Source organism: Syngnathus acus, chromosome 17 (genome assembly GCF_901709675.1).
Source record: "Syngnathus acus chromosome 17, fSynAcu1.2, whole genome shotgun sequence".
NCBI classification, from domain to species: domain Eukaryota; kingdom Metazoa; phylum Chordata; class Actinopteri; order Syngnathiformes; family Syngnathidae; genus Syngnathus; species Syngnathus acus.
Genome location: NC_051102.1, coordinates 7027496 through 7050133, shown reverse-complemented (window position 1 = coordinate 7050133; position 22638 = coordinate 7027496). Strand labels below are relative to the sequence as shown.

Here is a 22638-nt window from a genome sequence, read left to right as displayed (position 1 = left end):
CTCGGGTTTAACGCAGCTACATTTGACGACCCATTTCAGCGGGCGGGCGGGCACGTTATATCCCGCCGGACGCGCTTTGCCGCTTCAAACGGTGTGTGTTTTCTGAAGGAGGTGTTGAGTACGTGCACAGAAAATAAAATGGAGGGATTGTGTCTAGCTGAAGAGGGCTTCCCTGATCACAACTGGGATGAACCATCGTGCTGGATTAACAAGCGCGAGAGCAGAAGGTGAACCGTCGTCCGCCTCAAAAGATTAACGCTGCGTGTATTTTGCTCTTTCTTTGTCTTTTTGTAGGCAGCGGGGCGACATTTGACCAGTTCCATTGTTTCATCCAACTTGAATTTTTCCAAGGTTCCGATTATATTGGCATTTAAATTTTCCCTTAAAGTGAAGTGAGAGATTTGTTTCTAAATGCATTATACGATATGTTTAAAGTGCTTTTCAACATTGCACTTTTTCATATTTTGTGGCCTTGACTCAGGCATCAATTGTCACAATTTGGATTCCATTGTTTCACGTGGGCATTTTAAAAATGAAAGCTATTTTAAGAAGTGTAAAGCGTGCATCCAATTTATGAGCCGGCATGCAAATACAAATATATAAAAAGATACCGTGCCAGTATGAAGTTATTGCTCATGCAGCCTTTCATCGACCCCCCCCCCCCCTATTTGGATGTGCACACATGCGCAGAGCTCAAGTGCAATAATCCACGCTCTCGCTGCCTCACGTGTGCTCTACTGCTCTACTTTCTCCTCGCTAGAGCTGTGGGTAGGAGGGAGGGCTGCTTGGGCCAACTCCCACCCACACCATCTCTGTCATCTACACACACACACACACTGAAGCACGCACCCACAGTTCCATACACACATCCAGGCTGGAGATGCGCAGTGTGTGTATGAGCAAACGCACATGTAGGGAAAAAAAACAAAAAAAAACGACTGATGTAAAAATAGGCTTTTGCTGTTAATATTAATTACGCTTTAAGTGACTCACAGACTGCACTCCAGGGGATGCTGCATCGTTCCCCTCTTCTTTTTCCCTCCATATACAGCATCAAATTAGTCATGAAATGCATAAACAATGTGTTTGGAGAAACAAACAATAAAAAGATCCACGGGCATACTTGTGTGGAAAAATAGTGTGGTCTAAAAGCATATGGAATATGTGATCCAATTATATTATTTGATGTATTTATATTATTATTATTTATATATATATTATATTATATTATTGTAAATCACTGCAAGATACATTTAGAAGACAATGCAAGGCAAATGTGTGAAACTAGACAAAAAGAGAATTAAGTGGATTGAGGTAATCCACTTTATCCGAGTACAAAAGGTTCAAACAGCAATGAAACAGGGGCAGCTTGTCTATGTACTTGGAGCGTTGGGAAAATGAAAAATATACGAGGCGTGCCAGAAAAGCTCGAGGACCGCTGTCACATGACACAAACCCCAGTTTGTAAATTGCCAGCGCTTAACGTAAATGAGATTCATGAATTTAAATATTGAAATTGTTTTTTTTTTTTAATTCCTGTTTGTTCTTTCAAATTTCCTTAAATTATGCATACTGGAAATTGTGGAACAAACAAAGGAAAATCTTATAATATAAATAATAATATATAATAATGCGCCACACATTTTTTAATGGGTGTCAAGTCTGGACTGCTGGCAAGCCAGTCTTGTCTCTTTTTTACTAAACGTGCGGAATGCAAAGGGACGATGAGACGTTCTGGAAAAATCCGTTGCTTGGATTTAATTACCTGTATGTAGCTTTTAGCATGAATGGGAGCCTTCATAGATTAGTGTTAGCCCAGAGGTCACTTAAGCTTTGTTTCACACTGTTAACGGTTAAATCTGTGATTGGAGAACACGGCGAGGCTTTTACTGAGATTGTAATGACAAGCATCGGGTCAAAAAGGGAAGGATCCCTCAGAGGTGGCATCAGAAAATGGTTGAAGCATTTTATTGAAACATAGTGTGACTTGTGTGGTAGAAATGTTCCCCTGGGCCCAGGTCCAAGCTTCCGAGTCGTGTCCACAGCACAAGCCAGAGACAAGCGATCAATGTCAGTGAACGACTTTCCCTCGCTCTCTCTCCGCATAAGATGATGTCATAACACCTTGTGGGTGAAAACACTGCACTTAACAAGACAAAAGTGACCCTTGACAAAAGAATTGGCTTATATTATATAAGTACGGTATAAGCTACAAAACAGACAAATAACTAGTTTCCAAATTAGACTAGTAAAAACTGTTCCGATGTTTTAAAAAGATGATTTTTAAATGTAAAGACAATGTTAGAATTTGATGCACAATATGTCTCCATCAAATGATGCGGCGGGCCGTATCTGGCCCCCGGGCCTCGAGTTTGACAGCAGTGAATTAAAGCTTCCTCTCAAAGCTGCTTGCACGATTTCAAGGCCTCATTGTTGGTCCTTTTAAAGCACCCCCACAACAACAAAAAAAGTCAGCAATTAAAAGTCTTGATGATATCCGATGATAGTTTCCATAGCAACAGCAAGAGTGAGTCACAGTTAAGCTAGTGAGATAAATCTCGGGTCTACCATCACCTCTAACGTGAGCTTCTATTTGCTAAACGCAAGTTTGTAGGCACGGTTTGTCCTTGACAAGGTTTTAGCTCAGGAAAGTGCGGACTGTTTTTCTTATCTCTTCTACGTAGATGCAAATCTGGCGATGGTGCTTCTGTTAGCAAAAAAAAAAAGTTAAAAGCAGGTTTTTAAATGAAAGCCAGCTCCCACTTAACTTGCATCTCACGTGGACGAGCCGCTCATTAGGCTGCTGTCTCCTTCGTTTTCTGCGCCGTCACGCTTTTGCTCTTTCCTCATCCCCTCCTTTTTCTTCTGTTGAGACTCCCTCCTTTTTCTTTCTAACTCCCTCCACCACTCAGGGAGTTTTCCCCCCTCCCTCCTCCCACTTATCTCCTATCTGTGTCAGTACCACTTATTAAAAAAATAAATAAAAAGCTTCGGCATTGACGCAAAAACACCAGAATGGCGACTGCAGAGCGTGTGAGCGAGCCGACGGACTTACAGCCAATAAAAAAAGATGCACAACGTCTTTGCAACACGTCACATTGCCGTGAGCAGGTGAGAGAGGACAAAAGGTGGGAATGAGGAGTTGGGGAAAAAGGGTGTGAAGCAGGAGGAAGTCGCAAAAAGTCTTCGTCACGTCAAATTCTCCCATCTGTCATCCAAACACACTGATGCTCCATCCGCACCAAACATGCGACGGCCGTGACCCATGTGACCCCGCTCATGATTGTTGTTTACTTCCTGGATCAATCAAAGATTCGAATGTTCTCCTGTAATAAAACGATTCCTTTTTTTGGGCACTGCTGCTTTGACCGCGTACTTGAGGCAGCAAAATGCAAGTGAACTTTCAACTTTTAGTTCAAACTAACACAGCCACCACGAGTGTGATGCCGGCATTTCCCTGTTATTGTGCCAAGGTCAAGCGTGGAAACGCGGTGGCGGTTGTCGCAGTGATTAGCGGTGCTCGACGTTACGCGAGTCATCCGAGTGGATGTGAAGTGCCACTAACGGTGATTTGGTGCCGAGAGCCACTTAGGCATCAAATCTATCACTGTGCTGCTCTGACTTTCAACTACATATATAGGAGGAAATATTGAAAAAATGGAATAGCATGATCTAAAGGGTTTTGATGAAATGCATCGTGTTAGACCAACTGCTCGACAAAAATACATTTTCTTTCATAAACAAAAAATATTTACAACTGCAGTAATATGAGGCATTTCAAGCCAATCAAATGTGAGTACAGTGATCCCTCGCTACTTCGCGTTTCATTTATGGCGGCTTCACTCCATTGCAGATTTTTTTTCCCAAATAAAAAAACATTTAAAAGTCAAAATAAAACTTTTAAATTGAGGAAATGTGTCTAACCTTTAGGAGAATGTAGTATTGCTCCAAATGTTCGTTTACATTCCTTCAGAAGTCCGTTTTCGCGTGTTAGCACGATCGCGAATGAGCATCTTTCCGCTAACTCGTTAGCCTGCCCAGTACTTCTTGTTGGTGACCGTACTTCGCGGATTTCACTTCGCGGGTCGTTTTTGGAACCAATTATCCGCGATAAACGAGGGATTACTGTATTCTTCCATTGTTTGTCTATCTGTTTTGCTGCACCATTTGTAGTCAAATACCCATCGAGGAGTGGATTACTATGTTTGGTCGTTGACATTTCGTTGTATGATATAAAATCAATCTAAGTGGTGACTTGTTTTGTTTTTGCGGAACAAAATTTGATCAATACCTCAGTTGGCGCTTTGTGAATGAAACAGGTGGTCTGAGGGGATGTTTTCTCCTCCACCATGTTGGCATCCAATGGTGATGATGGAGCAGGAATCAGTGTTGTACTTGTCACTACTCAAACTGCTGTTCCAACAACCTGCGGATAAAAAGATGATTTCAAATGCCGCATATGTTTCTCCATGTGGTGTGATCAAAATAGCGGCGGCCGCGTGATTAAAGCAACAACTCGCAGGCACAAGCTGCTTGATAGGTGTCATGAGGTTTGGAGAGACCTTGCAAAGCAAGGAAGAAGCTTTGCACATTTCAAATCAGACGAGTCACAGAAAGTGGAGGAAGGAGAGGACAAGAGGGAGTAGGAGGAGGAGGAGGAGGAAGAAAAGGTTGATGAGCAAGAGGAGGATGACATACAAATGCTAAAAATGATTTGGGATGTTTTCCTATTCTATTATTTTTCTCCAACTTCTCCCTGTGTTGTGATAGGAATGCTATTATTGGCAAAATATTGTCATCATATCATCAAATGTGAATTACTCTGACTGCTGTGAACATATTTTATTTTAGATGCAAGAGACAGGTTGTGAGACAGGTGAAGGTGTCACATCTTCCGGTATTGGCAGCTCAGCTGGAAACGTGCGGCTGGGCTTGTTATCACTTTGATATTTCCAGCCTTTTAGTGTACGTGAGCTCGAGATGACAATAACGGGACTTTGAATTTGATTCATGTTCATTCTGAGCACATCCACATCCTGATTTTAAGCGGGTGTGCACACTTCTGCAACCACATTATCTCAGTTCTCTTTTTAACTTGCCCTCAACCATATTTTTTTCCAATCGAGTCATCTTAATGGTGAAAAAAAAAGATTTTTAGAAATGACTTTCAGTTTTCTACCTAACGAAAACCTGGCATTTGAACAGGGGTGTGTTCACTTTTTATATCCTGCACAATATTGAACAGCCAACTTGAAATAATATGCAACATCATCTAATCGATTCAGCTAATGAAGCCATCAATGGGAGTTTGGGTATATGCTATATGCGGTCCTCCCGGACCACCTCAGAACTCCACAAATTGTTTCCAAAGAGATAACGCCAGCGGTGTTTTTTTGTTTTTTGTTTTTTCTTAATCCCTGTGCTCTACAGAGAGGAGCAGAAATCACATGGCTCGTTCAAGCAGCTTGTCACGACAATTTTGGCTGCTCGTTAACCCATTCACTACCATTGACGACTATAGACGTCAAAATCCATTTTAAGGACACTGCATATAGATTGTGGTTGTGATTTACAGGAATACAAAGATCCATTTGATCATACCACTCAACTGTAAGATATTGAAATTTGTATATCATTAAAGCAACATCCCCAGGGTATGTAAAATGCGCACGTAAGACTTTCGCTTCTCAGATGCGAGAATGGAAGCGCTGCTCTCTCCGTAGGCCAAGAGTGCATCATAACCGGATTACCTTGAGTGGCATCGAGGGAGACTAAAATTAGAGGTGTCATATCACCGTTGGAGCACGCATCCCTGTGAAGGGATGGAAAATGTGAAGTTATATCACTCACCACTTTGGCAAGCACTGTGGTGAACATTCAACTCTGCCAGAGTGTTTGCTAATGTTAGCTGCTAGCTGTTGTAAAGCTTTTGAATTCAATCAATGTCCCTTTGGTGTTTCTTGCAATATGAGAATCATGTTTGATGAGCTATCAAAAGCAGCAGCTCGAAAGTCCATCTATGGTCAGTAGGCGGGTGGGGAACCCCTGCGAGCAAGCCAGCAGTGTGAAATATCAAAGCTGCTATCTCGAAAGTCAGCCAAGGCAGCCGCAGTGGAAACTCCATGATGTCAGAGGCACACTGGGTATTTATGTCTGTCCGAGATTGGTTTAGGTACGGGAAGAAGAGAAGCCAGGAGGGCTGATGAAAGATGATGTTGTCATGCAGCAAAGCTGCAAAGTGTGGTAGGCCTTCCCTCTGCTACGTGCTACCCCTTTGTTTTTACACATGCAAATTGGTGAGTGGAAAGACACAGCTAGCGACATGACCAGACAGGACGAAAAGAATACAATTGTCGTCAAGTCTTTGCTGCATATCAAAGCACCGGCATATCCAACGAAAAAACTGTGACCCTGTAAAATTGTAAATTAAATATTCAAATATTAATTTAAAAAAATTATTAATTTTATGTTTTAATTATTATTGTATTCATTATTATTCTATTCTATAAATACTTATATTAAATTGTAAATTGATGCAGGATGCTAATGTGTAATTTCCACTTCCTGCATTTTGACTATGTAGTACACGATAACGATAGTTCACTGCTTTCACAAGCAGGTATGCAAGTTTATCGCACACGGAATAATTACATGGGCCCTGTGCCTGAGTGTGAGTCAGCGGACACAAGGGTGTGTGTGTGTGTGTGTGTGTCTTTGAGGGTGCTTTTGGAAGGACTCCATTGTATGAAACACCCTCTGTGTATACCTCAAGCTTCCCTTGGATCCAAAAAGAGCAGGTTACACAAACAGGGGCTTAATAAATGCCAATGAGAAAAAAGCTATCGTTGTCTTTTTCCACCAGCAATAAAAACTATTTGAAAGCCTGCCATATTTGGATTTATGCGTCCTTGACTGGCAAATTGTGAACTACTCAAAGTCGATCATATGATGCACTTCTCTAATTTATGTTTAGTTTTCCTATTTGGGTGCTATTTGTGTTTCTGCAGATGGCTAAGCATCACTGAAGTAAAACACGAAGCTGTTGTCCTCACCAAGGTCAAAGTGCTGCTTGAGAGGAAGGGGGGGGGGGGGGGTCAAGATTGCCTACCAAAACATCATTGTAAAGCTGTCAGGTAAAGTGGGTAAGCTTTTGAGCGGTGAGAGCGGGAAGCAAAAGTGCGTGTGCAATACACGCAATCTGAAATCAACACAACTCCGATCAATACGCTTCTGGCAGAGTTGAGTAAAGTCAAATGCAATGCGTTGGTTTCCAGTCCAAGAGAGATGCTGCTACTCACCGACAGGAAGAAAGACAAATCGAAAAACCAAATGGGAACCTTTGACCCATTGAGTGCAAGTTCAAATGGAAAAATATTCTGGACGAAGAAGGTGGCCACATTTCCTATGTGCATCGTCATACACAGCTACTTCCACTTCCATGGCATCCATTTTTTTTTCGATATTTCACCTTAGTTTCAGCGAAGCTCCTGAATCTCCCTATTTAATCTTCCCCTGAGTCATCCAGGAAATTATTTCCATCCCTAAAACCTGTTCAGGTCACCTAATCAGGATGAGATACAATGCACATTTTTTTTTTTTTTTTTAACACAGTTGTGTCAACAGCTTCCTCTTTGTCTCACGGTCATATTCATGTCATTTTTTCCATCAGTCTTTTTCCAACAAAGGCTGTGAGTCAAACTCATGCTTCTTTGAATGGCAGTGTTTTCATCTGACAGTCAATCAATGGAGCAGCAGCCCAGCAAGGGCATGAGTCAGCAAGAAACTGATTGTATCAACGTGTCCTTCATTTAATCTGTGATTAATCCGCGCCACCTCCCAGAAAGTGCTTATATAATTTAGAAATATAGCCTTCTCGCTTCAATGACACACTATATGAGGACACACACAGTGTAACACACTTGAAATACATAAAAGCTTCAAATACAGCCAATTAAGGCAAATTTGCAAGCTGTTTAGCTATAAACCAGATAATATATCAAAATATCTTCGTAGGATGCTACACTTGCCCTCGACGCTTGTGACTCAAATAAGTGACGAGAGCTTTAAAAAAAAAAGTCCAAAATTCAATTTTGTGGCTTTGCTTTAGCAAAAACTTTGAAAAGGCTCTTTAGCGCTCTCATTATGTAATGCAGTAGTCGGGGGCCAATATGCATAATGACTGGGCTCAAGGCAAAACTCATTCCACTGGCACTCACCTCCACCTCAATTTGAACCAGACGTGGGAAGAGTTTTGCCTGACTCAGCGAGTGGCTTTTTGCAACCAGCGGCTCTTCAAAATAAACTCGTGGATGACATAAGAGTAAAGCGTGCATAAGTAAACAGACGAGGACAACCTTTCGATATTTTCCCAGCTACTACTGTCGGCCGATCCATTCCGCCATGGAAACTGATCAGATTTTACAGATGTGAGCCAAAGTGACCTTTGTAGCTTTACAAAATCCTTCCAGGACGATAAATCTGCATATGAGCTTAACATTGGCAAAACAGCATCAAATCCCGCCGCTTTGTCGCGATGATTTAATACCGCGGCCCGAACGTCCGGTCGGAATCCGCTAGGTGGTCCAAAACAGTCCAGTAAGTCTGAACTGACATGATGGTGTGTTTTTGCAGGCTGTGAGCAGCTGATGGCAACGGAGCTGCTAATAAAGAGTGAGTCAGCCTCTGAGACAAGCCGGCGAGATGAAAACGGTGATTAATGTTGCGTGCTTTATTGCCTCGGGTGGTCCACTTGCAATATTGCCAATGTCTTATCGCTACTTTCCGTCTTTCTTTGACAAGCTTGAGTCCTCTCACCTTACAAAGGCTTATTGGCCACTTCAGAGAAAACTTTTTTATTTTACCATTTATGATTTACTCCCTGAATTGGTACAGGGGGAGTTACGTCACTCTTAGCAGGGGAAGGAGAGGATGAACTTGGTATTCCCCGGGCTTCCCTCTCAACACCATCTAATTGTCACCTTGAAGGGAAATAAACGTTTGTGACCTTTCGCCAAATGCTTTTAGGGACCGCCGCCAAATGAGATGGCGCCATAAAACATCACGTGAGGAAAGAGCAGCCGAGCTTTTACTGCTGGAAAATGGAAAGAGGTATGAATGACATTCAATTTGGTGACGAGTGAGCTTTGTGAACGAAGGGAACGGGAGGAGGAATTTAGCACGCAAGTGAGTGAAAGGAAGTTAATTGGCCAGCGCAGGGATGAAGACGAGAGGCCGAACGTCTTTGGAGCCTTTCTCTCACACTGGCTCCTGATTCCTCTATTAGACCACTCTGCAGCAGCTCTGACTCTGACTGCATACTTAATGAGCGAGCAGAACCAAAATGTCACCACGCTGAACATCCAAGGGAAGAGCTGGGGAGTCGAGTACTGAACGTGCGCTGACTCATGCATGGTTGTTTCAAGAAGGGGGTGTTTGACTCATTCAAATATTTGATGAGCGATTATGAATGTGCACAACTAAGCCTCAAAGTGTGACTCAAGCACCGGCACGTAATTTTCGAAGACCTTCTGTTCATTGCTCAAGTCACGTGGCTCAAGCTAGTGTGTAAACCTTGCCTAATTACGATTCCGAGATGACAATGTGGTCACAAAACAAAAAAAGGAATGACGTGGTGGAAATGTGACTGAATGACTCAGTACTACTCACTTTGCACTTATACTGTAGAACTGCCTTGAAATAATTCTGAAGTTGGGTTAACAAGCCCGAAACGTGTCCTCAAATGATATTTCAAGGATGCATCAATAGTGGAGAGTTGCCCCTCCCTGGAGGCTGCTAAATGCCGCCGGCCATCTGTAGTTATAATACAGCATAATGTCTCAAAACCGTCTCCCGGCCAATACAGCCGGAGCATAAAATCATCTGGGAGCCTTCCAAAATCCATCCTCCTAAACTTATTTAGTCCTATTGAGCTAGTGCTGGGAATGGCATTAGGAATAAGATTAAGACTTTTAATCCTGATGGCAGAGTGTGAGAGGGGGGCAAATCTCAGAAAGATGAAGAATATAATACTCGGCGAAAGGGGGGGTGGGGGGGTTCTGATGCCAAAAAAAAAAAGTGGTTACATCATTGCGGGTCAACATGGCAAAGTGTAATCATGGCAGAGATTTAGATGATCAAGTTGGGGATGTGCGCTCCAGATGTCTGCTCCTGAAGATGAAAATCAGCTTGGCGGGCTTTTATGCTTGCCCAGAGAAAACATGAAAAGGAGAAAAAAGAAAAAAAAAGAGAGAGAGAGAGAGACAGGAGGTGTGTTATTTCAAGAAGTTGTTGAGATTGGGCTTTTTAAAAGTCTCATTTTTACTCGGACAGGACGGACTCGGGTTTCACCAGTCAGTCCAGAAACAAGGACAAGAGCACTGTGGTTTTATTAACAGTAAAATAATCCAATAAAATCTCTTTTTAAATGAAAATTGTCTTGAAAGGGGGTTGTCATGGCAACAGGGAGAGGATTGGACTCTGCCACGGCAGCTTGGGTTCATCTCTCAGCACTTTCCAACAACTCCAACATGATTTAATACTATTGGGATGCGAGGGAATGTCAAAATATTGAGTGGCTACAAGTGAGAACTAAAAGTGTGTATTTTTCTGGGGTGGTGGGTTAGCAAATTTTTTTATAATATTTGAAAAAACATTTTTAAAGAAAATATTTTAAAAAATGTATTAAAAAATATTTGAAAAAAATATTTAACAATATTTTTCAGGGTAAAGCCAGGGATTAATAAAATGTATTAAAAAATATAATCAAAAAATATTTAACAATATTTTTCGGGGTAAAGCCAGGGATTATTTATATGCAGGCTTCCCGGCAGTGCTGGTGTTTTTTTTTTAGTAATTTTAAAAAAATGCTTGAACCTGACAAGATGGACGAAACGGACACAATCTAGCTGCAAATATGTCAGCAATTGTTTAGGAGCATCTTCTCCTCCAAGCTTTGCCCAAAAGTGTATTTCGAATTGTCAATTGGAGTTATGTGTCACCACTGGTCAGAATAAATAATAATAAATAAATAAACTGACCCTCACAATGAACAGTTTGTGCCACGTATTTAATCAAATCAAGGAGCTACATTATTAATTTGCATTCTACGTGGAAGTGAGTAACAGCCACTCCACCTCGTCCCTCCCAATAGCCTCATTATTACCGTAAGGCAATGAGTCAGGGATTGTGTGCATGTGTGTGTGTGTGTGTGTGTGTGTGTGTGTGTGTGTGTGTGTGTGTGTGTGTGTGTGTGATCTCAACACCAATCACCTGCATCATCCCTCTTAGCAATTGAGAGACAAACCGAGTAGTGAAAAACAACACCTGTGCGGCAAAAGCGTAGAATCACACAAACATCTCCCGCTGGTCAGAAAAAGAAGTCGATAATAATTGTCCCCCGGGACAAAGAAACTCCCACTTCGACATGAGACGCCCAGTGACACGCACCGTGGTCTGTTTATCAGGGCCGAGCCCATCCATCATCCCAGGCTGGTTGCCTGGGTAACCCTGTTATTATTCAAAGCACGGAGCTTGCACAGGAAACCAAAATGTGTGTGTGTGTGTGTGGTAGTCAGGTAGGGGAGATTCCCCACTGGCTCATAGACAAAGTACACACACACACACACACCAGGGACAATTCGATTAAGGTGTGGCTACTCAAAGTCTTTCCTTTCCTCCCTTCAATTTCCTACCATCTTTCAATTCATTCACGCCAGCAAAGCTCCCTACGTTTCTTATTTTTCCATTCATATCCTGCAGCGCTGTTCATTCATAAACACCACCACAACTTACAGCAGCAAAAAAAAAAACAAAATGGGGAGAGGCGAGGAAGGTGTTGGAGGGATGTGTAGCCCCAACTGAGTGAACTGCGGCACGTCGAGGGCGCCGTGAAATGCCAAACGATCCGATTGGGAGTTGTTTTGCGACTGGATTGTGAACCACTCCGGCTCTTTCCTTTATCTCATTCGGCCATTCGCCGGCTCGTCACCACTGCCGTCATTCATTCAGTGGAATCCGGCTTCATTCACATATTGCGCTTTTTTGTCATCATTGAGAATGAGAGGCAATTGTGTCCAGAAAATATCCTGTATTATTTCTATTCATAGTTTAGTTTGATCCTAGTTGGAAATGTTTGTCTTTGTAAATATTTTGTATCTCTGCTACCAGAATAAGTTTGGACTAACAGTCCACCTACCACACTACGAGTTTGTGTGAAATGCCAGGGAATGTTGCTGGAGGTGTCCCAAACTTTTTTTTTGGGGGGGGCACTGCAGTGAGGGAGATAAAACGAGCGCCCTGTTGGGAGGAGCGGAAAGTTTAGTTCTGATGGTAACCGTGGATCTGATATCAGATAACGCCGATTCTTTTTTATCTCATCGGGACTGTGTGTCAGTGAGACAGCATGAGAGGATATGGAGGAGGGATCGATGTTATATGTTAAGGCTGTCATGAAATCCTGTGGCTTGACCTAAATTTCAGACATGTATTTATATTTTGCACTATATTTGGTGATGTGACAAATGAATTTGTCTTTTCATTCCTCATTCCTACGTTCATACTGTCAGATGATCAAACAGACCCCAGATGACACATCTCGAGTGCGATTTCTCAGTGAGCTAAACATTAAAGCCGAGCAGCAGCTAGTTGGACCGCAGTGAAAAGAGCCGCCCCCAAACAATGCCATAAACACCCCGGCTCGAGAAGCTGGCAGCTGGTACCCAAGTACGCTGCTCCACTTAAATCCAGGGATGGCATCATCAGAATAGTGCCACTTCCAGGATGTTACCCTGCCCAGTTCGGACCTAATAATCATTGCGAATCATTTTCGCAGATGGAAAGGAAGGGGATTCCTATTTACGTTTGCCTCTAGTGGTATCAAGAAGTAGTGCAGCTTCTTCAGTGATGGCAAAAAGCTTGACCGGGGGTCTGCCGGCACAATGTCTAGAGTGTGTAGGAAGTTCCAGAAGACACCAGAAGGATGGCAACAGTCCAAAAGCAGGACTGCTAACACTGTCACGGCTCGATTGACTTCCAGCGGGCCACTTGTGCTCATGTTTCCGGCCAGACTGGCAGAAACAGACTCTGTGAGCTTGGCACGAAGGCCACAACCGGGGCCTGTACTCACAAGCTGGCACTGCGCAACCCGATTGGCACTAACCAGAGAACACTATGAGTGTCAGATCGAATATTGCCGCATGTCAGAGATGAGCGCCAGCTCAAACCGCTTTACTGATTTATCGCGGGGCCTGAAATGCATCGCGTTGGCAATAGGTGTAAAAATGGCTGCAAAATTCAACAATAAATATAAGCGAAAAGTTAACAGTTGAACTATTTGTGGAGTTTCTTTTGTTTGTTTTTTTAGAAAAGTCTAAAAATGTCATGAATTAAAATCAATACAAAAACTGTTTTTATTTCGTTCTAACAAAACCAAAGAAGGCGGCCAAAAGGAATCAAGCGAGCTGTTATGGAAGAATGCAATGATGAAAGAAGAGGTTAAATATTTGCCGAGAGGTTAAGTATTTATTTATTTATTTAATATTACCGAGAGGTTCAATATTTGCCGGTACGTTGTAATGTTCTTTATCAAACGCACACTAGTCGAGAGACCTACATCGACATGCTTACAACAGCTGGCTTTGTGATCTTTGGCTAATAAACGCCGCTTACATCACCCGCATGACATGAAGGAACCCAAGAAGAAGTAGCGGGCCAAAGAAGTCAGAGGCTGAGCTTAAAAGAGGAAAGAAAATATTTACACCATTTGTGCACATGCGCAGGTAAGCGTTCTGCCTGGTAGTGACGCATCATAGATTCGAAAATCGGAACATGGTGGGCAGGCGGGAGGACACCATGCACAATTGTTACATCATGAGCCTCGGGCACTAAGACTCGAACACTGCCCGCCGGTGGGGTGGGGATGGGGAGAGTCATTACGTCAGATCTTAAAGAAGGAGTTGCGATCGTGCGGTAGGCAGCAACCGGGTCGTGTGATCACACACACACACAATTTTGGCACGCACGGGTCAGGTCGCACAAACGTTTGATGTGGCGACACAAACATCCAACGGCTTACCGTGCAGCTGGCCCGGCTAGGAATGACAATAGTTATGGAAAAAGATGCAGCGTTATTATTATTTTAGAGGAAATTATGAGGCAAAAAAGTCACTGTATGTATTTGAGTAAAAGTACAGATAGAAAAAAAAAGAATCCAGTAAAAAAAAAAAATGTCGTTAAATCAGTTGTTTCCACACTGACCCATTAATTGATTATCAATCCACCATCTTGCTAACAAAGACTATAAATAAAAATTTTACAGTTGATCTGAACAAGCTAGATTTGCTATAGAGAATTTGTCACGGAATTCCCTTCCTACAGAGACAAAATGCAGTTTGATGGCACCATCATAAAGCAAGGCCTCCTCTAATACAAAACCCAACAAGGTTAAACTGCTATTTCATTTTAACGGCCCCAGACAAGCCCATGCATGAATGTATGAGGAGCCCGCTGAACTCTTTCACACCGCCCATGTCCAGATTATCCTCCTAAAAACGACCTCCGGTTCAGACGGCAACAAAGATCTGATTGCTTATCGGCCTTTCTTAAATGTCTCCTGAATGTTTGCACTCAACATAAACACGCAAGCATTTGCGGTCTTCTCGCTTCTTCCTGCCGAGTCGTATCGTGGTTCCCCCCCTTCCGGTGACACTAATTTATTGTGTCGTCTTCTTCGACCCAACGGTCTCTCTAGATTTACGTTCTTGACAAGCCAGACTAGCCGTGAAATGCATGCGAGCACTTGTCCAACTTTGCTTGATGGTATGCGAGTGCAGTTTAAGAGCTTCTCATGTTTGCCAGACACGTGAATCCATCTTTACAGAAGGACCCCCCCCCCCCCCCCCCATATAGATAGCTAGCGATCTGGACGGGTTGGAGACGGCAAACACGTGCCGGTGACAGGAGCACGTGATTTTACGATTCGCCCTCCAAGATGAGAGCTCTCAGGAGACGAAAATAAAGGCTCACTTTTTAGTCTAATGAGCGGTGGACTGTGATGTTGCCTGCCTGCCGCAGCTCCTGCAGACGAGATTGTCCATATATCAGATTCTGAGCCCACTCACGCCTCTGCTGTAGGTGATTCTCTGATCTGATCGACTTGGATCCAAAACCGCTTTCAAAGCTTTGGTCCATCCAAGGTTGGATTGGCAGAAAAAAAGACTGACAGATTTGATCAAATGCGTAGCCGATCCAGCCACGTACGTAGAAAGTAAAACTGATACACTTCAAATCCCTTTTTTTTTGGGTGATCTCATGTTAATCGGGGTCAGCGCATTCCTGCCATAATTTAAAATGCCCCCTAGTTTAGTGTTTTTCTTTAGCTGAAACTGCGGCAGAGAGATATACGAACAGTTCTAAATACTAGTCAGGATTGGCACAAAAAGCTTCCAAGACACTTCAGCAGTCAATTCCACACTTACAAGTCACATAGCATATGAAATGGAAATTTACACTTCATCTGCTGCGCAGGATTGCGAGACAATGTGTGTGCGTGCACGCTGTCGCAGTTCAATGTGGTTCTGAAACGTACCACTGCACCTGTGCAGCAAGATAAAAGCGGCCAGTTTCATGGAAATCGCTTGTGTGATTTTTGCCTAAATCCCACTAAGCCATTCGTTTACAAATACTCTATATGTCCTAGTCATATTAGATCATGTGACATCTGAGAATCAGGCAACCCCCCCCCCCCCCTTTTCCCTTCACTACAGCACATGCAGAAACAAATATTACAACTATAAAAAATGTTTTTAAAAAAAATCATGGACCACCACAACCCTCTATGTTTGTGTGGTGGTATGACAGGCGAACAACAAAGGAGCATTTTTGCATAGTGGTCAGTCTAGTAAGGGACATTTTAAATTGCAGAAATATGTGTCAAACTCCCCTAATGGAGTGAATGAAACAGCAAAAAGGATTTTTAGGGTCAGTCATCGATATCATCGATATCATCATGTTTCAAATTTCATTTTGGAGCTTGTTTTTCAGAGCTGTCAAGTGGACAGAGTTCATTTGTGAGGCTACACTGCCATCTTGTGGCTGTTGGTGAACTTGGTCACTTACCTTGTTTGTCTATTAAAAAGAAACTGGGATATTTTGGAAAGTTATTTGTTATTATTTTCGGACTGAAAATATGTTTCGCTTTGCTATGCTTGGGATTTGTTTGTTCGTTATTATTAATGTCATGTTGATTAATGATTATAAATGTTAGAAGAGAAAACGACTTACATTAGTGGTACGACTCGTGCCTTTTGTTCATCCATGGATATCTTTACAATTTGTCCCCATTAGGACTGCAGATGAGAAATAGGTGGGAAAAGAAATGGAGAAAAAAAGAGGAATTACAATTTTAAAAAAGGAGTTCATCCAAGCCAACTTTAGGCAAGAGTCAATTGTTGAACTGCAACCGTGTTTGTCATTTTCAATATAACATTAATACTAACTTGTGCACTAAATAAAATAACTAAAGTACTCACCAAGCAGTCGACATCTCCTGGCAGTTGAGCCATATTTCCTGTGGCAAATAAATGTCGAAGTTAATAAGAAGAAGAAAGGTTTTGTGTGTACACAAGCTTCTAGTAGTTTCCCAACCTTTATTATTAAATACAGTGGACCCCCGCCTACTTCCGGCTCGCCAACCATAAATTCAAACCATTTTGCCGATTTTATATTTTGAATGTTTATCAGTATAATTACATTTATGTGTGGATATCCAATTTCTAACACAATTAGCAGATGATTAAAACCGGGAGGGAAATAGGGGAACGAACGAACAGAGCTCAGGATTTTTTTTATATATACAAAATATACAAGAGATTGACACGGTAAATACAACACGCGCAAACAAACCCACGCGAACCAGACTTCCGTAAACACTGTACTACGTCACATCATGTTTTGAACGCATGCGCATTACTCGACGTCATTTCACGAACGCATTGTTAAAAAAAAAAGAAATTGTATTTTTTTTGTAACGTGAAAGACTACATAGACACTTTACACTCTATTGGAGTATTTAATTATCCACTTACTTTGTAAGTTGTTAGCACTGCAGTTTAGTTAAGTTTAGGTTTTGTCCCCTTGGTAATGAGTTTCTAATTAGCGGTGTGGTGCTTTCAGGAACACTTGATAAAACGAACACAACCTGCCAAATTAATTTGGTTAATTGTAATAAAGGTTCAAATGATTCATTTTCTGTATTGTCTTGTGTGTCTTTTAGTTCTCCTTTTTTTTTTTTTTTTTTTTACAATTACCTATAAAATGTGTTAAGGTCGCAGGAACCTCAGTCGACTTAAAAAAAAAAAAGGAACATCACCTTTTATGTAAAGTGGAAGAAGTACCACTCCATCTCCAGCAGGTGGTAGTACACAACAAGTTTAACATGATTTATGATTTGACTTTTGACGTTTATACGGTTTACTGTACACTAAATAATAATTTAGGCTGACATTTTTGCACAATTTAGAATCTTTAGTAAAGTGCATTCTTTTATTTTTTACACAGAATAGTACTTGCATATATTCTAAGTAATATTGTCTTCATTTGATTTCTTTTGGGTGGGGGCATATACTGTATGTTAATTAACTTTCCATTTACTTGCCAAGTAAAATATCCGTCTTTTTTTGTCAGATTATTTATCTTAAATTCAGTAATGGTCCTCATTTCGTTACTTTTTTTTTTTTTTTTTTACTTTTCTTCTGTGGTAGGAATTACTGCGTTTTCTGCTCTGCATGCTTGGTCGACGCCGCATCACAATTATGTAACGTGAGGAGATGCAGAAGATCATTTCAGGTGCAAGACTGATTTATTACAGAGTGAACTCCAAGGCTGGAATGGGGCATGTGAACAGAACTCGGGAGAAAATAATTCAATATTGACGTCGGATTTGGAAAGAGGGGGATATTTTTTGCACGGATCCATCTGCAGAGTGGAGGCACGTCAGAGGAGCGTTTTTGATCCCCGCTGTCACATGGACCCTCTCAGAACCCCACTAGCGGAGCGAGAAGGAGCAACTCTCTCATTTTGAATTCTTGGTCTTGGAATTCTTTTTTTTTTTCCATCCGTCCCCAATTGAAAACCAATTTGGGAAGGGCGGCTATGGCTTGGCCGTGCATCAGCAGAGTATGTTGCCTGGCTCGGTTCTGGAACCAATTCGATAAATCGGACCTTTCCGTGCCGCTCACCATTCAGAACTACTCGGACATCTCCGAGCAGGAGGTGCGATCCGTGACCAAGCAGGTATCCTGCCCCACGCTCGCCACTTCAGCCACCGGAGCGCAAGATGCTGGTGTTATACCAATGTACACCGGCGGCTCCCCGACCCGAAGCTCCTTCAGGGCGCGCAGGGAGCCCAGCTACAAGCCCCGGGAGGACTACCAACCCCCTGGGGTGCCTTTCCCCAGCGTCACGCAGTACAAGCATGACTTCAAACCCTGGCCCATTCCTAAGAAGGACCCTTGGATCAGTAATGGGGGCAGTCAGGGGGAAAGGTTGGAGGTGAATCAAGAGGACAGGAGCTCCTACAGGTAGCACACAATTCTCACCCAGAGCACTTCATGTGATTGACATTGCTTCCATTAGATTTGGTCGAAATGAAATGAAAGGCACTTGTACATATAGCAAGACAAACTGTTTAATTTTTTTCACTGCTTCAAGTCCTAATATCTTGCGTGCCCAAGTGAGTTCAATTTGGTTATTAAGGTCAAAACTGCTGAGTTTTTAATATAAAGCAAGAACAAGAAAAGCCCACTAGAGCAGGGGTGTCAAACTCATTTTTTTCACGGGCCGCATTGTAGTCATAGCTTCTTTCGGAAGGCCATTATGACTGTCAACCCAAATAAATGTATGAGCACCTCATATTATATACAGTAAAAGCTACAAAACAAACTGATAAATAACTCGTTTTCAAATCAGACGAGTAAAAACTGGTCAAATATTAAAAAAAAAAAAAGAGATTAAAAGTGACACCTGTGCACTAGAGCATTTGTGGGTTAATCACCTTTTGATATACAGTATCATTCTTACCACAGGCAAAAAAGCAGGCCATTGGTGAAGAGCAACAGGAAAGAACCTGCAGAATCCCCTCACGTCCCACCTGAGACCAGCTATCAGGCTGCTTATAGCACTGAAGCCCAGCGTTCTATAGAGCCGCACCAGGGAGGCATCATCTCTGCCAGCACCAAAATACAGACCGCCTCGGTCAGCCGGCCTGTCAGCACACTGCAAGTGGGCCCCTCTTACAACCCTCTCGTCCTGCACAGCATCCAGCGTGACAAGACTGAGCTCAGCATGTCGGCAAAGGGTCAGGTGAGCATACTTGGGTATTCAAAAAAGAAAAAGAGAAGTCAACAAAAACATGTCACTGCACATTTGGGGACTGTGTAAAATGCAACATGTCATCTTTAAGCCAAAGGTTTTTGGAAACAGTATGCTCATCCGGTTAAAAGTCATCTTGACTTTTTCTCCAAGCTGTCGGGGCACCCCAGGGTAGTGATGTGGCAGCATGTGTCTCAAAGTGACCCAGCTCTTGAAAACAGGCCACATTAGGTAACACATTTGGTTGACCTCAATAGCATGGGCTTTGAGAGAAGATCAGGAAGAAAGCAGATATTTCTTCAAGTGTGCAATATTTGCTAATATTTCAGAGGACTCGATGTCTAACACAAAATAGTGTAGTAATTGTCCGCGATAGTACATTGCAAAATATAATAAGGAATATTTTTTTTTTTTTACAAACGTGTTTTCTTTAAAAAAAAAAAAACACACATTGATATCATTCCTATGTTTTATGAAAAAAAATCAGCAAATATGCATCAATTGAAGTTCAAAGTTGTAATATCAACATCCGCCACTAGATGGCATCTATAACTTAGTTGTGCTATACAAGAACATAAGTGTAATATTACAATTTTGAGAGTGTCGAATTTTGTGAACAAATACCCAAAATGAATTCTTGAAACTAATGTTGGTATTTTGTTCAGGACTTTTGTGCTGTCCTTAAATATTGTATGTTAAGAGCACATATTTTGCACATATTCCATATCTGAAATAGCATTTTTATCATACATCTGTTTATGTGTATGGTCCTTTCCAACATTCCAGTCCTTCCTGATAATGTTGAAGGCTTCCAATAATACATCCTGACCTGATTTTGAGCTGCCTGCTGTAATGAGAAAGCCCGAAAGAAGCAGATGTGTATGCTCAAATTGAAATTTGAACACCAGACAAAACTGAAATAATGGATAAGAAGGTGACAGGATTTGTGCGCCAAGCCGGCGGACTCATTAGTGCATGGGCATTGTTCCAGATTAAATTGGGATCAAACTCGCAGCTTCCCCCAACTGGCTGGCTGTCACGTTGGTCTGCTGTTTGTAGCATCAGAATATTGTGAAGTATCTTTTAATATTTCATGAAGCTAATATCATAATTGCCCAAGTCATTTTGAAGTATTGCTGGAAAACAAGAATAAAACAAAACTAATTCAACACACATTCAAAGTCACAAATATGTAGAATCTATGGATGGCAACTCCGAGTGGACAAACCACCTAACATGCACTATTTGTGTTATTTTGTAATAAAAACATTTTGTATTTGATCACAGTTAATCCATCGATTCTAAAAAAGCTTCAATAATTGCAGTCGTTGTGCAATAATTGACAGAACTCCCGCCAGACTCCAAGTTGGAAAAAAAAGTTGACCCTGCAAAATTCTGCTGCTCGTAATTCTCTCTGTGATGTTCAATCAAATGTTAGTGCTGGGGCGGGGGTGACGAAATGAGAGTGAGGGAGGGAGGTCAACGACAGTGCGCACACTCTATTAATCGGAGTGGCCCGTTTAGTGAGGGTAAGCGGCGGCGGCGACGAGGCCGCATCCATCGCTTACCTCATCATCGGAGGAAGTTTTGCGAGGTCAGCTCTGAAAGGTGTTTTGATGGGTTTCTTCTGACAACTGGGGTACAGTCACGACTCAACGTTGGAAGAGAAAAGAGCCTCCCCCTCCCCTCCCCCAAATGGTGTTACTACCAGGAGATGAAGCTTAAATTGAAATGGTCCCACATGAGTGGCTGAAATTAAAATCTGACCTTGATGATAAAGATGTTAGGCAGCTATTCATTATCAAATGAAATCTCTGAATGCCTGTAAAAAATAATAGTATAGTTTAGGGTCATCCTAAAATTTTACCTCGGTTTTCAGTAACTGGAAATAGGTCAAACAAATCTTTTCAAAAGTATTTCGAAATGTGGCCTTTTACTTTACGTGTGTGCCAAATAGCAAAAAACACTGGGCAAAGATGAGTAAGACAAAACTAAATTTCAAATGAACTCATTTCGGATGCAGCGCTGACGCACATCTTTTTTTTTAAAGCAATTGAATTGTTGAAGAAAAAAAAAATGGAAATCATGCGGGGAGAGTGCAGCATTTCTTTTATACGTCTATCTGCAGTCATCACGGCAGGTTTTCGCTCTCATTGTTCCTCTTCCCCTTTCCCACGCTGCACACAAGAGCATCCCCGTGCCAAATTGGCGAGGGGGGAAAAGCATAATAAGAGTTTGGATACGCTGAATAGACAAAATCCTTTTCATCCAAATATTCCTTCCATCAGGCGTTGGGTCTATTTTCTTCCTTTTATCAAGACATTATGCGTCCACTTTAGGTGGAATAGTTTGTGGAAACACTCATTTCTTTTTCACAAAACACACATTCTGCTGTTTATCATGCCTCCCCACGACTTGCTCACATAAAAAGACTCGCCACCAATGAGGTTAAAATAACTTGGACCTAATTCTGACTACAAAAGATTTAATAACTGCAAGAAAAAAGGAGAATATGTAAGTGATGGCAACAAAATGGTTTGTGTGCGCCCCAGCAGGAACATCTGGTTAGGACCAAGTTGCCGCCAAACCCTTCTGCTGTTTTTCAAAGCGGATCACGAGCCTTTTAACACCAGACGGAAGAATGTCTTCAGAAATCTATGCAAGGGAATGTGGCAGGAGAGACCCCTGCAGAGCTAAGATGATGACATCACTTGGTGACCCCCTCCCCCTTTAAAGTCGGCTCTAGTTGCAATGGAACTGAATATGCATGTGAGTGACTCGCTTATTTTTTTTTTACAGCACAAGAAACTGAAAGTCAATTTCCTGATTGCTCTTAATGTTGTTTGGGTTTTAGCGGTGAAAATTCTATTTAATTCCCTTGTTGGGCGACTTATTGCAAAAACTATGATTTTGTCCATGTTCAAATATAAGTGTGATGTGAATGAAATAAAAAGGATTAAGTTCTTCTGATGATATATTTTTTTTGCAGAATATTTCTCACAGTAAAAACAGGAATGCCGATTGAACGAATAGAAACAGTTACTTTTGCATTTTTTTGCATGACAGAATTTCACAAGACTTGCTTGGGTCTTTTTTTTGTTTATTACAAGAATATTGATAATATTTTTGGTTTTCACTGAAACATGAAAAAAACAACATTGGGGGTATTGTCTACTCTCGTTTGGTTCAATAGCCTCAACATCCACTCAGACCAGCACTTGTTCAGTAATACACATACAAAAGGCAAAGTTGTACACTAAACGTCATTACCAA

At 41.8% G+C, this 22638-nt stretch overlaps 2 protein-coding genes across 4 annotated transcripts in view; one reads left to right on the top strand and one right to left on the bottom strand.

Moving 5' to 3' along the window:
- The window catches only part of LOC119136939 (dehydrogenase/reductase SDR family member 12-like), a 39565-nt gene extending 23221 nt beyond the window's left edge, over positions 1–16344 (bottom strand). Inside the window, exons 1-2 of one of the 2 annotated variants that reach the window (XM_037275812.1) lie at positions 16279–16344; positions 4292–4426 (exon numbers count right to left, since the gene is read on the bottom strand). In XM_037275812.1, coding sequence (XP_037131707.1) covers positions 4292–4359 — 68 coding nt within the window. In that variant the 5' untranslated portion in view covers positions 4360–4426; positions 16279–16344. Of the gene's footprint in view, positions 1–4291; positions 4427–16278 lie in introns of those variants that run through there. The other variant, XM_037275816.1, reaches the window with a different exon arrangement.
- Positions 16345–17766: 1422 nt separating this feature from the next.
- On the top strand, positions 17767–22338 carry map6d1 (MAP6 domain containing 1). Of its 2 annotated transcripts, none has more exons than XM_037276201.1 (3): positions 17767–18575; positions 19080–19356; positions 21921–22338. In XM_037276201.1, the coding sequence occupies exons 1-3, from the start codon at positions 18148–18150 to the stop codon at positions 21990–21992; spliced, it is 777 nt and encodes a 258-aa protein (XP_037132096.1). In that variant the 5' UTR covers positions 17767–18147; the 3' UTR covers positions 21993–22338. The 2 variants fall into 2 exon arrangements, with proteins under 2 accessions (XP_037132096.1, XP_037132095.1); XM_037276200.1 differs by having other exon boundaries at positions 17768–18575; positions 21918–22338.
- The last annotated feature ends 300 nt before the right edge of the window (positions 22339–22638 follow it).